At 34.0% G+C, this 14303-nt stretch overlaps 1 protein-coding gene across 1 annotated transcript in view; it reads left to right on the top strand.

Annotated features, from left to right (window-relative positions):
- Positions 1-13147, top strand: part of LOC129220445 (chitin synthase chs-2-like) — a 66864-nt gene extending 53717 nt beyond the window's left edge. The window contains 4 exon segments of the mRNA XM_054854865.1: positions 1261-1763; positions 6126-6375; positions 10412-10603; positions 12320-13147. Coding sequence (XP_054710840.1) covers positions 1261-1763; positions 6126-6375; positions 10412-10603; positions 12320-12486 — 1112 coding nt within the window. The 3' untranslated portion in view covers positions 12487-13147.
- Positions 13148-14303: the final 1156 nt, after the last annotated feature.

The following is a 14303-nucleotide window of genomic DNA, read 5'->3' as shown; positions in this document are numbered from 1 at the left end:
AATCTTAGCAATCGTCTTAAGTCACTTTTACAAGTTTTGTAAATAGTTATGATTTTAATGTTTTTATGTGCTTAATTTGCTGTAATTTTGATAAATTTGGCCTTCTATTAAATTTTGCTCAAAATTACTGTAGTTCTTTAGACTTTTTTACCTGTATGTTTCTTTGCCTGCTATGCACCATTTAACAAGTGTCTATGGCATTGGCGACAAATTTAAGAGATATTGTCAAGTTGGCAACATTTGGCGACAAATGTTGCCAATCATGGCGACATTTTAAACCTAACATGCAACTAGTATTTCAAAATTGATATAACTTAATAGATAACACCTCCAGTAACCTCTAGACTTTAGTATACAATTCCTGAATGGAAAATATTAGAATGTCTGTGTACCTATCATGGCGACATTTTAAACCTAACACGAAACTAGTTTTTCAAAACTAATATAACTTAATGGATAACGCCCCTAGTAACCTCTAGAATTTAATAGAATATTCCTGAATGGAAAATACTAGATTGCTCCTAAAAGGGAAATGCTGGAATGTTTTTTTAATGCTACATAAGGGTTATACCATTCAGGGGGCTACCTTCTGAAGTTAGCCTGCCTAGTATTTCACTCAGCTGTGAGTGGACTTAACTCTGTATGCAGTTAGAGCTGTGGTTTTTATCTCGGTGTTTTATCGCATTTGTGTTTAAATTCGTGTTTACCGTTGTGTTTGCTGTGGTTTATTATGTTTGCTTCATTGCTGTAAATGTTTTAGCGATTGTTAACGACTTTATTGTACGTTGTTTGATACAGCGGCAACAAACAAAAAGAAGGGAAAAGAAAATGGCATTGTTCCATTTCAGGCTTTATTATTTTTTAACGTGAATATAAAAATAAATTTGCTGTGTTTTTTTTAAGAACGGAGTCGTCATTTAAAGAATTTCTTGAAGTGTGCCGGGCTGGTAACGCAAGGGTGCCCACCTAGGGCACTGCGCCATTGAAATTTTTAGGGGGTGGGGGTTGCTTTGAGGGGCATTTCTCTCTTTTTTTGGGGGGGGGGAGGTGTTCTTGCGCTTGGGGAAGGGGTTTTCGCGATGTTTAGGCTGTGTGCCCTTACTCTTAGGGGTGTGGGCATCCCTGGGTAACAATATTAATGAGCATAATTAGATTACAACCCTAATGACAGCAGCGCGGTGTTATTGCTAGACAATTTAACTTTTAATTTCTCCATGCATTAAAGCATATTTTTTAAAAAATTTGTATTTTTTACTTTAGAACCTAAACCAGAACGAGATGATCTCATAAACCCCTACTGGATCGAGGATAAAGACCTGAGGCGTGGAGAAGTTGAATATCTTTCAGCAGCAGAAATGCAGTTCTGGAAGGACCTTATAGACAAATATCTCTTTCCACTCGACAACAACAAAGAACACCAAGCTCGTGTGGCTGCCGAATTGAAGGAACTAAGGAATAAAGTTGTCTTCGGCTTCTTCATGTTCAACGCTCTCTTCATTTTGATTGTGTTTTTGATGCAACTGAACAAAGATCTTCTGCACTGGGATTGGCCACTGGGAGTGAAAACAAATATCACTTACATACCCGAGACCAGTGAAGTGAGAATCGACAAGGAGTTTCTGCAGCTCGAGCCCATCGGCTTAGTCTTTGCCGTATTCTTTGCTCTGATTTTGGTCATCCAATTTACAGCGATGCTTTTCCACAGGTTTGGCACACTCTCGCACATAATGGCTTCCATCGAATTGGGATGCTTCAATCAAAAGGTGAGTAGTTTTAGAAATTTATGTCCGTTTTTGCATATGTAAAATAAGAAAATGCTTTCCCAAGGTTTTTCGTCTCGAAAAAATTTGTTCTGCGCGATTGCATGAGTTGAGCTGTATTATTTAAATCCAAAACTAAATCAATTTAGTAATTAAAAAATGACTTTCGTAGAAGTTTTCAGTTTAAATTTTTTAGCGTCTTAAATTAACAAAATGCTCTTTGTAGATTGCTTCAAATATAATAAAAGTAAATAAACGTTAATGATCGGTTTTCTGGAAAAAATCATTAAAATGTAATAATTATTTCAATATTAAGAGCAGTTGAGGAGAAAGTTCATAGTTTTCTATTAAATGTGTGCGTTCCATAATAGATATGATGCATTGATACTGTCCACCCCTGGCAAGTTGACCCGACCGATTAAACGATTCCATTTGTTGAAATTGGGGGTGAGGAAAAGAGGCTTAAGAACTTACGGATTTAATTTGCAGTGTTACTGCTCATTCGGCGAAAAATAATTCGGGAAAGAAGTAGCACACACACACAAGCGGTACAGGATTTTCTCGCCAATAAAAGGGTTGCAATGGTAGCCCAACTCTGCGCCTAACAGCTCCTCTTCTTACTGATTGCTCTCCCTTGAAAGAAATGAACTTGCTCAAGACCATAGCTCAACTTCTCTGAAGTGAACAGTAGTTCAAAATTTTGTATTCGAGTTTTAGCAATGCGTACTATGAAGAATTAAAATATATCTGTATAAGGAGAGATGTGTGTTAAATCAATCGGAGCAACAACACAAATGAAATGAAAACCGACTTATTAAAATACGTCAACTGCGTTTATCCGGACTAACTTGGATCAAAGACAATCCGTATAGTTGAAGTTCCAGATAGTTCAATTTATGCGAGTAATTAACCAAATAAATCCCTAAATAATCAGAATTACCTTTTGTTGCGATAAAAATAATTTTTGTTAACACAATAACATAGAACTGTAAGCAAATACCTCTTGTTATTCTGCTCTGAAGCAATGGGTCGATTATTTATAGCTTTATACCCAAAATAGTTTGCAAGACATTAAAAATATAAAAATATTTTATCTTTTTTTATTAACAAATAGTTGATCCACTCTCTTCTATTTCCAATATGTGTGGTGTTTGAAGGTTTTATTTTTAACAGACCAACTGGAGTAGGAGTGGTTAAAGGAGTGGTTACAGACTGTCGCTCCAACTCTGTACCAGTACACCATGTTCGTTAAGTACAATAATTTGATGTACAATCTGTGCACTAACTGTACACTGTATCAAAATAAAAAGCAAAAGCTGGCGTACTTATAGCTACAATTTTCTGTTAACATAACTTGAAATAATTTAGGTGAATTATATATATTTAGACCGGTAAATTTTATCTAGAGATCCAGATAAACTGGAACGGATAGACGAGGTGCTCTAATATGAGACTTTACTCTAATATGTGCAGGTAAACGACAGTATCTGCAGATATGAGTTTTCGAGACATTTGCGGAAACGCATTTTGGATTCAATAGTTACAATTGGAAAATGTTGGAATTAGACGTTTTTTTCACTTTTTTTTTCTTGCAGCGGAAACCAAATAAACAAGCTTGTACAATAAAGCTAACGTAATGCATAAAGCTAACCCAAAAAGGCAAAAAATAAATAAATAAATAAATGAATAAAAATAAATAAATTAATTAATGAATAAATAAATAAAATAAAATAAAATAAATTATAATAATAATAAAATAAAATACAAAAATATATTTAAAAAATGAAAAGAGAAAATTTGCAGTTTCTGCCCTTTATCTGCCCACGGCAGTTCTTTTCTTTAAATTAAGCTAGAAAAGGAATTGTAAAAACCTCGCCATTTGACACATTGCTTAAATTTGAGATCTTGAATTGTAAAGTATAAATTAGTTTCGATTTAATTATTTAACTGTTGTTACTGATGTTTATTTATTTATTTATTTTTATTGCTAAAGCACTTGATATTTACATCACGAGCTTTCATGTATCGCAAATTCATGAGACTAATCTCAAAAAAGTATTTTAGACAAATTCTCTTACGTTCCTAAGTTCTTATTGTGAATCATTTCACCACCCGATTCAAGCATTCTTTCTTTTCAAGTCGAGTGCATTTCTAAAAATTTACCTGAGGCTGGAGTTAGGGAAAACCTCGCTACAGGGTCACGCAGAAAAGAAATAAAATGGTAATGAGAACTATTGGCGGTTTGAAAAACATGCACTCGTATGGAAACGCTGTCTCGTTTTGTCCATGAATTGTCATAAATGAAAAAATGCTCGCACTATGTGTAAATCTCTACTCTTTCAGTTATTTATCTTTTTGAACTCGACCAAGAAAACGAACTTCGCAAATGTTTTTTCAGCATAACTGAGCAAAATGCAAGGCTAAGACATTTTAAGATAAGAAATCATCAACTTAAACCAGGACTGAAATTTAAGTTGTTGTCGCTTTAAACACTGTAACCTTATTCCACAAAATCAGTGGCAGCTTAGTTGCCTCCACTGCTCTAGAGTAACTTAATTGAAGCAACTGGTGTAAAGTTACATATCACTTGTGGAAGGTTTACACCATGGTAATGTAAATAGCGTAACGTGTCACTCAGTTCTGCGGAAGATTACACCAGAATTTTCCGTATGCTTACACAGAAATGCCTTGAAAGGTTACACATTAGCAAAAATTAAGCTTTCGTCTGACTTTCTTGAACGGGTAAAAATTTTTAATGGTAAGCAGACTTATTCTTCAAGTTAACTATTCGATGGTTTAAATTGTCCAGATATATTAAATGATCAAGTAATAATTTTTTTCTATATGTTTTAAATTGAAAGTACAAAAATAAATTTGTAGGTTACAATATTTGAAATTTCGTTACAATAGTATTTAAAAAAATCTTCTGAGAAACCCCTTCTTTTCCCTTCTTTATAGCTCTTGATTTTAATTATTCGTTTACACAATATTTATGAAGTTCGTGCTTTCATAACCAATATATACCGATTATTAATTTATTTTAATATTTAAACAAGATATATTTACTTCACTAAGAGAGGAAATAACCCGAGTGGCGTCCGAACCCAGAACGCGAATCTCACAGACAGGTCACAAAGCAACAGCTTTTACCGCTTGGCCACATTGGCCTGTTTTCGTTTCGCTAATAAGAGTTTACCTGCTGTGCGCCGATTCCGAGATTTACGCATACGCTCTGAACTCTACTGGAACCATAGTGCAACAAGGTTCCTCCAACAATTTGAGTTTTTAAAAATTTATACTACTCTTTTCAAAATTCGTGCAACGTTGCGTTCATCAATACTGGTAACCTTACACTTTTTTTACAGTAAGAAAACAGAACTGTATTAAAAGTAACATTAAGTAAAAAATAGCGTTAGTAGTAGGTCGATGAAAAATTTAAGTAGTATAGTGTTTACTAACTGCAATTGCAGTATTTATCCATTATGGTATTTTACCGTTGGACACATGGTGCCGCTCAAATTTAGAAATAGATAACGAGAAAGAAATCGTAAACTTTTCTAGTACGCAGTTTACAAATGAACTTAGTGCACACACAATGCATTTTCCAAGTTATTTACAAATATATTTATGCACGTTTTCTTCTTTTTTCTTCATATTTTGAAATGTTTTTATCCTTATGGTTTTTCCACCTTAAATCAACTACATACATTAAAATTCTAGTCATCCAAAGCAATTTTTAACCATGTGGTTTAAAAAAAAAGTAACCACACCTAAGCCAGCGCTAATATAGAAGTACATGCAATATGTCGGTGACTCGCTTTACGACATTCAGAGACTGCAATTTTCGTCCTTGTTATGCACTCATCCGTCTGCAATAGACAACAACCGAGCTAGAGGCAGATTTCATCGTTTATGCTACCAGTTTGTTGGCACTCTCAGCTCGGATGACATACTAATGAGCACACATACAGAGTCACAGACAGGCAGACATTTTCCAAAAATGGTCGAAATAGACTCAGCAAACCTCAAAATCTGCAAATCCTTCACAACTCGAAATTCTAAAATTTTCACAGAACCAATACTTTTTTCTGCATATTAGATATAGTATAAAGTAAAGAAGAAAGAAAAAAAAATAACTCGCTGATTTATAAATTTTCATTACGCTTCTAAATTTAAAAAATATGTTAACTCACCTTGTAATATGGTACTAAAAAAAAAACTTAAATAAGAGATTTGCTTCTGTAAGATTTCATATTTCAGTACTTAAGACTTAAGAGTTATAATAAAATTAAATAAATAAATAAATAAATAAATAAATAAATAAATGAATGCTTCTAGAAGTTGTGTTTTCTTTTTTTGCTCCAGGTTGAAGATATCAGCGACGATGCATTCATCGATCGCAATGCAGTCCAGATAGCCAAGCAGCTGCAACGTCTTCGGGGCATCGACGACGACGACCGGAGTGAGGAGGACCCCTATGGAGACAGGTTGGCCCACAGGAAGACCATCCAGAACCTGGAGAAACGGAAGCACCAGGGAAACAGAACCGGCACATTGGATGTTGCCTTCAGAAAGAGGTTCATGAACTTGGGAGTGCAGGAGAAGAAAGCAGCTGGTAAGTGGCGCAACTCCCGATATTCACTTTTAGGACCCCCTGACCAGGAAATCCTTCGGTAGTTCAATAATGAAAAAATTCTGAATTCGTCGCAATCGAAAGAGCATAATAAAACATCTTTTTGGACGCATACATTATTTGCCCTCGTCTCCCCGTAAGCGAGATGTGAGGTCTTACAGTCTGCCGAAATTATAAGAAAAGTCTCCAAATTTGGTGAGTTTTGGTGAGAAATGGAAGACAGCTTTTACATGCTTTGCAGACGGATGTTCTGTAACATGCAACGGTGAAGTCCCATGGTATCTTCTGTTTCTCGCCAAGTCTTGAAATTTGTTTTATACTTTTCTTACAATTATGCTAGACTTTAAAACCTTATAACTCGATATTGGACAAACGGGGGCAAAAAATTTACTCTAAAAAATAAAAAAAAAGGTTTCTCTATACTGTTTAGATAACTACCAATTATTTTTTTCATTGTAACACAATTCGTGTGATTCGCAGCTCAGAAGCTAAGAGCTTGACTTTTGCCAAAGCTAACCTTACGTTCCAGGGTTCACTTACTTAGTTTCAGTACTATTTCAAATTTAAATTCAGCATGAAAGGGCACTTGACAGAAAAGATGCCTCAGTAAGGCGAACACATTTTAAGTTAAAAAAACCTTATATATAATTACAAAAAATAGCAAATATTTTCTCATCCTTACAATCATTTATTGTTCCCAATTAAGAACGAGCAAGAAGTTCGTCTGAATTAAACCACCTTACTTTTCCATGTACTAACTTCGGTAGGGTGCTCTTATTTCAAATATTCTTTTTTTTCACAATTTAAACAGTTTTCTGAGAATCATTTCTCTTTTATCTAAAAAAGAAACCAATTAGTGAGAAGACGATATGAAAGATTTTGAGAAATTTAGAGAGCCCCGGTGTTCTCTTTTCTAAATCCGCAATTTTTTTAAAAAAATCGAAATAATTATTAAGAAAACTAGAAGAAATTTATTAAACACAAATGCACTGCTTGTAACTGAAATTTACTTTTTCTTTCTTTATTTTCTCATAACCACGTTTTCAAAATTGATATTTACGCCATCAGCTCTTGCGATAAAACTATTAACTCTATATATATTTGGAACTTTGCAAAAATGATAATTGAACATATTACTGTGATATAAACCTCGAAAAAATAATGTAAATGCAATATGTGGATTTTGAAATAATGATCAATTAAACTTAGGGGACAAAAAGCACATCATTCGAGGGAATTTTTCAAACATTTACCTATAAAACCCTTTTTTAGTTACTTATGTCCAAATTGGAGGGTCATATCACTCTCTGGTACCTAACGAAGAGATAGACACAAAAAGTTCAAAAAATTACGAAAAAATGAAAGCATTGGAAGTGTTGAGGAAATATGTGTTATTTATGTCATATTTAATAATCGTGTAAAGTTTTAGAATGGTGCAATGAATATTGAAGAAAAAAATATTTAAGGTGTTCGCCTACTTTAATGAGATACTTAATTAATAAAGTATTAAAACAAAAAAAGCCTAATTATTTTCCATAGTATTCTATGAAAATCTGAACTTAATACTGCGCATGATCACAAGACTGAACTTAATTCAGTAATGGATCAAGTTCAGGTTTGACACGATGCAATTTAAGAACATATTTACAGAATCACTCTCGCGGTGGAGTGCTTGCTCTAAGAGAGCCAAGAAAGAACAGCAGCATTAATAATAATAATAATAATAATAATAATAATAATAATAATAATAATAATAATAATAATAAAAAATAATGTTTTAAAAGAAATGTTGACAAATCTAAAGCAAACCTTCTATATCTTTCTTCACACATCGGGAACTATATCCGGATGCAAATACAGTGAAACCCCACTATAGCGAACGCGGAATATAGCGATCCCTCGAGTGTAACGAACCTTTTAAACAGTCCAAATTGAAGCCCAATGTCATTTATGCAATTTTACAAGCTTGTAATGATCCCTAAACACTAGAGCATTGGCTATAGCGATTTATTATTCTTTTTATTTCAAGCTTTTCATATTCTGGTAAAAAAAGTAAAGAAGACATCATGTCATTCGCAAACAAACCTGGTTTAAAAAGTCAAGCAACTTGGCTGTGAACTGATTTTCTGATATTGGTGAAGAAACGGAAGATATGAGTCCAGGACCTTTGATTTCTGTTCCAACGGCTGCTGTCAATGTTTTGAACAAATTTTCTGTGACTGAAACTATAAATCAAAATGTTTTGAATTCGTTTGCAATAGTTCACTAAAAAATTTGCGAAATGCATATAAAATTCAAATGTATACAACCGAAAATAACATCTTTCTTCGACGCTATAGATACATTTTTAAAAGTGGTAAATCTTCTTAGTTTGCCTATTATTGAGTACAACATAGTTAACACTAGTATATTCCACTTTATTTCCCTAATAACTAATGCAAACGTTGTGTAATTAAAAAAATCATTATTGAAATATCTAAGCGTTACAGAATTTTTTTTTCCTTTTTGAAAAATTGGATGTAGCGAACTATTATCTACAGCGATTCCTTAAGTCGCTCTGTTGAGGGTTCGTTATAGCGAGGTTTGACTGTACAGGCAGATAGGCTTAAATATATTAAGCAAAAACAGCATCCTACAAAACTAACACTTTCCATATAAAGTGAATGCGTACTGCATAGCAGAGTAGGAATTACGAAATCAAAATCTGGGTCAGACTTTTTAGGAATGTGTCTGTCTCAAACTGACGATTTTGGCTCAAAACATGGGATTACGAGTCAAATGTCACCTTAGCGACACTGGCGGTATTTAACGAAGTTCCTGGCAAGTCTCAACGTCGAATTGTCGGCGACATTGCCTTTTGGCAATCTCTGTAAAACTATCTTTCCTGCATATGCACTGTAGTTGGGGCAAAGCTTACTTGGTAGCATTGTGAAGGCTACGCGCCATTACGTCGCTGTTTGCCTCAACTATAGATATTGCTAGAATTTTACTTCACAGATATAGTACTCGTCACAGATGCTATTTTTACTTTTAACAAATAATTAGCTCAAGTTTAGTAAAAATTACGAAAGATTAACATTTAAATTCTAATGCGCTACATATAACTGCTTAGTATTTTTTAAAAATTTATGTAATTTCTAACTAAAATAAATTGCAAATATTTACATCTCGGAAGTGAAATGTTCACTTTTAATCTATTTATGTCATTTTTTATTCCGCCGATTTTAGGTTCATAATTTATTAGTAACCATTTATTCATAACATTAAGAACAACTTGCTCGATAAAACGCTCCAAAAATCAGCCAGGGGAGCGCACCCCTTTGAATACTAGCGTCGCCGGGGGGGGGGGGGACATTCCGGTGTCCCGGTTGAACATTTCAGAAATCTGGCAAGCCTTAGGGAAGTTGCAGCTTTGGAGCATGCCAACGCTTGAAACAGCACCAATGCTCTTAATTTCTTACTAATAAGTAAAATACATAATGTTTGGAAACAATAGAATGTTTTGATGATTCCTTATTACTTCAGACTTTTGTTTAAACGCAGCATAAATAGCAGTAATATATACCGAAATAGATTTCGTGAAAGTAAAAGATGGAAACATCTTTTAAAAACATGTGCAAAAAACTTAAGTGCTTTTATAATTAAGTGTATCATACAAAGGCATGATTTTTTAATGTACGAAGGTATTACCTATGCTTGTATAAGTGAGTGAATGATATAGAGATTTTGCAAAACCTTTTTTCTTATGTTTTACTGTTTTTGTTTTATTTTTTAAACCCCATTATCTAGCGAAATTATTGATGATTCCACCAAAGCTCAAAATAAAATAAAGAGGTGTATGGTCAAAGAAACGTTTTTAAAGAATGGTTTTGAGAGTCATGCGCTCTCAAAAAACTACTATGTTTATAAATCTAACTCAAATTAAGTCTCCGAATAATTGAAGTTCTCACACAGTCATAAGCTTTAGATTTTGACAATTAATTATCTGATGAGAAGAATAATTGACAAATCTTTTCAGTTGCCACTCCTGTTCTAAGTGGACTGCAAAGACTTGGTCGTAATCGTGAAACTTTAAGAGCCTTAGAACTACGCCGTAATCATTTGCTGGGAAGTAATATCTCAAGTCAGAAAATGGAGACTTTGGGAGCAAGAAATAATTATGTTATTCGAAATGGCAGAAATCCGAGGCACATCGAACAAATTTTCACAGGTAAGAAATGATTTACCTAATCCTGATTAAACCAATTACAATTGACATGTGTGGGGTCGCTAATATGCCGCCAAGTACTCCCCTAATGCTATTAGAAACCGAAAGCAATTTTTTTTTGAAGGGGGAGAGGAGAGAGAGATTTAATGACCATTTCGAATTTTATGCGACAGAGTAAGACTGTAGTTAAAAATATTTTTTCTTCTTTTAGGAATCTCTTCTACGGGCTTCGTTCGGGAACCCGATAATATCTTCTTGTTTGTACAAAGAACTTTATAATCAGTTTTAGAATTTCTTTTCTAACTATATTCGTAACAGCTGTGTTTAGATACTGATCCGTTGTTTTTGATATTTTAGGTCAGAGAGAGAAAAGCCTCCTCCCCTCCCCTCACCAGAATTTTTTCAAAAATTACTATATTCGAGCATCTGTAATTAATCTTCTTACCTCGAAAAACATTAATTAAACAATTGATTAATTATTCAATTAAAAACACCGACGTGAGGGTGAAAAAGTCGTCTTTATTTATCTCGCGAAGCGAAACTATGTATAGGCAAATCTTTCAAGTTTTATTTGTTGCATAAATTTTTAGTTTTGTGTGCTTGATTTTGATTTAAGGACCAACATCCAATATTCAAAGTGATACAAAATGAGTTACTAATGTGAGAGAAGTCGAAATTATGTCTAAGGCAAGGGACAGTAAGCTTGAGCTTCATTCCGTACTTCAGCGTATGATAGCAAACAACAGCAAGGCACTGAAGACAAGACATTTTAAGTTTCTGTCTACATCTACACCAATTAAGAGTGTCAAAGATCATTATAGATTGGAGTTCCGGGATCTTTTGTGCCCCTTTTCTCTTTTCAGCTTTAACTTTTCCAGAATTCGTAAAAGTAGCTTTCATTTTTTACCCCCCCCCCCCACGCGGTATTTATTAAACTATCGCGTTTTGTTAACTCCCGCTATGTGCAGAAAATGCAGAACTGTGGATATGCGAATCTCCGAAGAGTAAGCGCGTGAGAATTGAGTTACTTTAAGGGCACTGAAGACAGTAATGCTACGAGAAGTCAAAAACCAAAATCTTATTAATAGATTTTCATTTCTTGTTACTATTAAATTTGTTTGAATTTTTCAAAAGATACCATCAAGATAGCAAGGGGGGGGGGGGGGGTACAATTGGAGCTGTTAATTTTTTTTAACTGCATTTAATGTTTTATCTTTTTTTAATGCAGAAAGTAAAATGTTTTAAAATTGAGCAATTAAAATAGTACGCATATCTTCTTTCTCTTCCATTTCATCCTTAGAAAGTTGGAAAGAAATGTGGAATTTTTTAATGGAATTTCCCTCTATTATACTGCCGTGGGCAGGTAAACAGCAGTATCTGCAGAAATTAAATTTTGATATTTTTGAAGGACTTTTCTGGATTTTTCATACTAAAAAAAAATGTTGGAATTAGACGGTTTTTTTTTTCGTTTTTTTTCCAGCGGAAAACAAATAAACAGGCTTGTACAGTAAAGCTAATGTACAATAGAGGACAAAAATGCAAAATTAAAAAAAAAAAAGTTAAAAATCGATAATTTGAAGTTATTGCCGTTCACCTGCCCACTCCCACGGTAGAATAGTCTTCACCGTTTATGTTTATTTCATTCCTTCAAAACGAGTTTCACTATTCTAAGAAAGTCAAGCAGTTAGCCATTGTAAACTTTCATATTTCAAATTACAGGCAATTCGAATGGACATATCAATCCCGTTTTGTCAGATGACTCGGACGTGGAATCTGCTGGAGGTCGTAGCATAAGACTGGAGACATACGGTTCCAGAAACAGTTTGTCAAGTTACAGAGAAGAAAACGATGCTGCTGCTAGAAGGCGGCAAAGCCACATTCCTTAAAAATGACTGTTGCGATGAACCTCATCCTAGCCAAATCACAGAAAATGGTGCTAAAACGTGGTGGTTATAAGTTCAAATGAAGTAACTTAAAGTGTGCTGTCTTACTATGAGATTATTTATTTCGTTCTGAACGTGAATGTGTTCTTATAACTAGACTTGTATTATATGTTGCTCTACGCATACGCTCCAATTGTTAGGTACGCAATGTCCGTAGTTGCTACGGAATTCCAATTAAAAATAAGTGTTTAAAACATTTTAGAAATACCAACATAAAATTGTTTCAAATTTTTGTGTCATTCATAACCCATATTTGTAAAATGTTTTTTTATTTATTTATTTTTTAAAAATGTCGGTTGTATTTATGGTACTTCGGTCATTGTATGGTAAGCACTATGGATGACTGAGTGACCAATGTTGAAGGGTATGTCCATGATTGATATATAATTTTAAGCATCATTTATGTGAAATAATCTTTAAGGAGAAACTTATTACAATGATAAACCAATTTTAACCTATTTTCTTATAGAAGAGAAGAACTTTTATAAGAATTGAACTCTGTACTTAACTTTTTATAAGAACGATTTTATATACATATAAGAGCTGAACTTAACCTATATTTCTCATCATCGACTTTTGACTTTTCTATTTTCTTCTGTACCTGACCAATACTTTATTCTCAATAAATATATTTTTTGTGATTTTTTTCATAAATCTTGAATTTTGTTTTTATTTGAATCGAAATTGCTGAAACAGGTTCAGTGGCGTATCTAGAGTTTAGCAGGTCGGGCAAGTGCCACATGGGTGATACTAGTAAGTGGCGTCATTTGGACTACTCATATCACTGGCAAACTGAATTAATTTTTATTACCTAATTGAAAGTATAGATTTTACAACTTTTACTTTAATTCAGTTTTAAGTTTTTTTTTCTTATTTCAAATTATTATATATTTTTAAATTAACATTTTACACCTGATACCTTTCTATTAGTTTTGTTGTTTGTATGCATTTGATTGGGCAAAAAAGGTTGCTGAAACTAAACAAAAAAGAGATGATTATCCTTTTTAAATATTTAAACACGGAGACTCGATTTAAAGTCTTGATACGGGCCCCTTTTCATTACCAACATTTCTTCAGTGACGCATTAGCGCATTTAAAAAAAGAAGGGGGGGGGGGGGCACTCTTCCTAAAAATGAGCAAAATCTATCTGGAAGTGTATTTAATCCTGTATTATTTCATTAAAAAAAATACTGCTTCGTTTTTCTCGGGTAATCACGTGTCCATGTAGACATACAGAGAAGCAGCCATAGCCATTACAGTGAGACAATCATGGACGACTATGTAATGTCATCGCAACATGTGCAGCAATGAATCTCGATTCTGTTCAGCATTATCAGTTAACCGTCATGATACCCAATGATAACAGTGCTCGAGTCTTGCTCAAATCCACGCTCAAATTCTGCTTAATCGGTGGAAAGACATCACTGTTTCAAAAGAACAATGATGTAACTGTAAATGTTCACGGGTGACAATCTAGGGGGGAGGGAGGTCATGGCGCAGATTACGCCATTGAAATTTTTAGGGAGGTTGTTTTGAGGCCCCTTGCTGTTGGGGGCACCCCCGAAATGTTTAAGTACTTGAGTTTTGATGCTTTATGGTATCACAAAGCATTAAAACCATCATACCATTAAGCATTAAAACTCAATTGCTCCAAAATTTACAGTTGCGTCATTGTTCATCTGGAACAGCGATATGTCCCTTGCTGAAGGTGTGTCTCAGAACCGTCCTGTATGCTTGCAGGATGAGATTATCTCTCTTGT

Source organism: Uloborus diversus, chromosome 4 (genome assembly GCF_026930045.1).
Source record: "Uloborus diversus isolate 005 chromosome 4, Udiv.v.3.1, whole genome shotgun sequence".
NCBI lineage: Eukaryota > Metazoa > Arthropoda > Arachnida > Araneae > Uloboridae > Uloborus > Uloborus diversus.
Note: the sequence above shows the minus strand (reverse complement) of the source record. Positions and strands in the feature narration are given on the sequence as shown.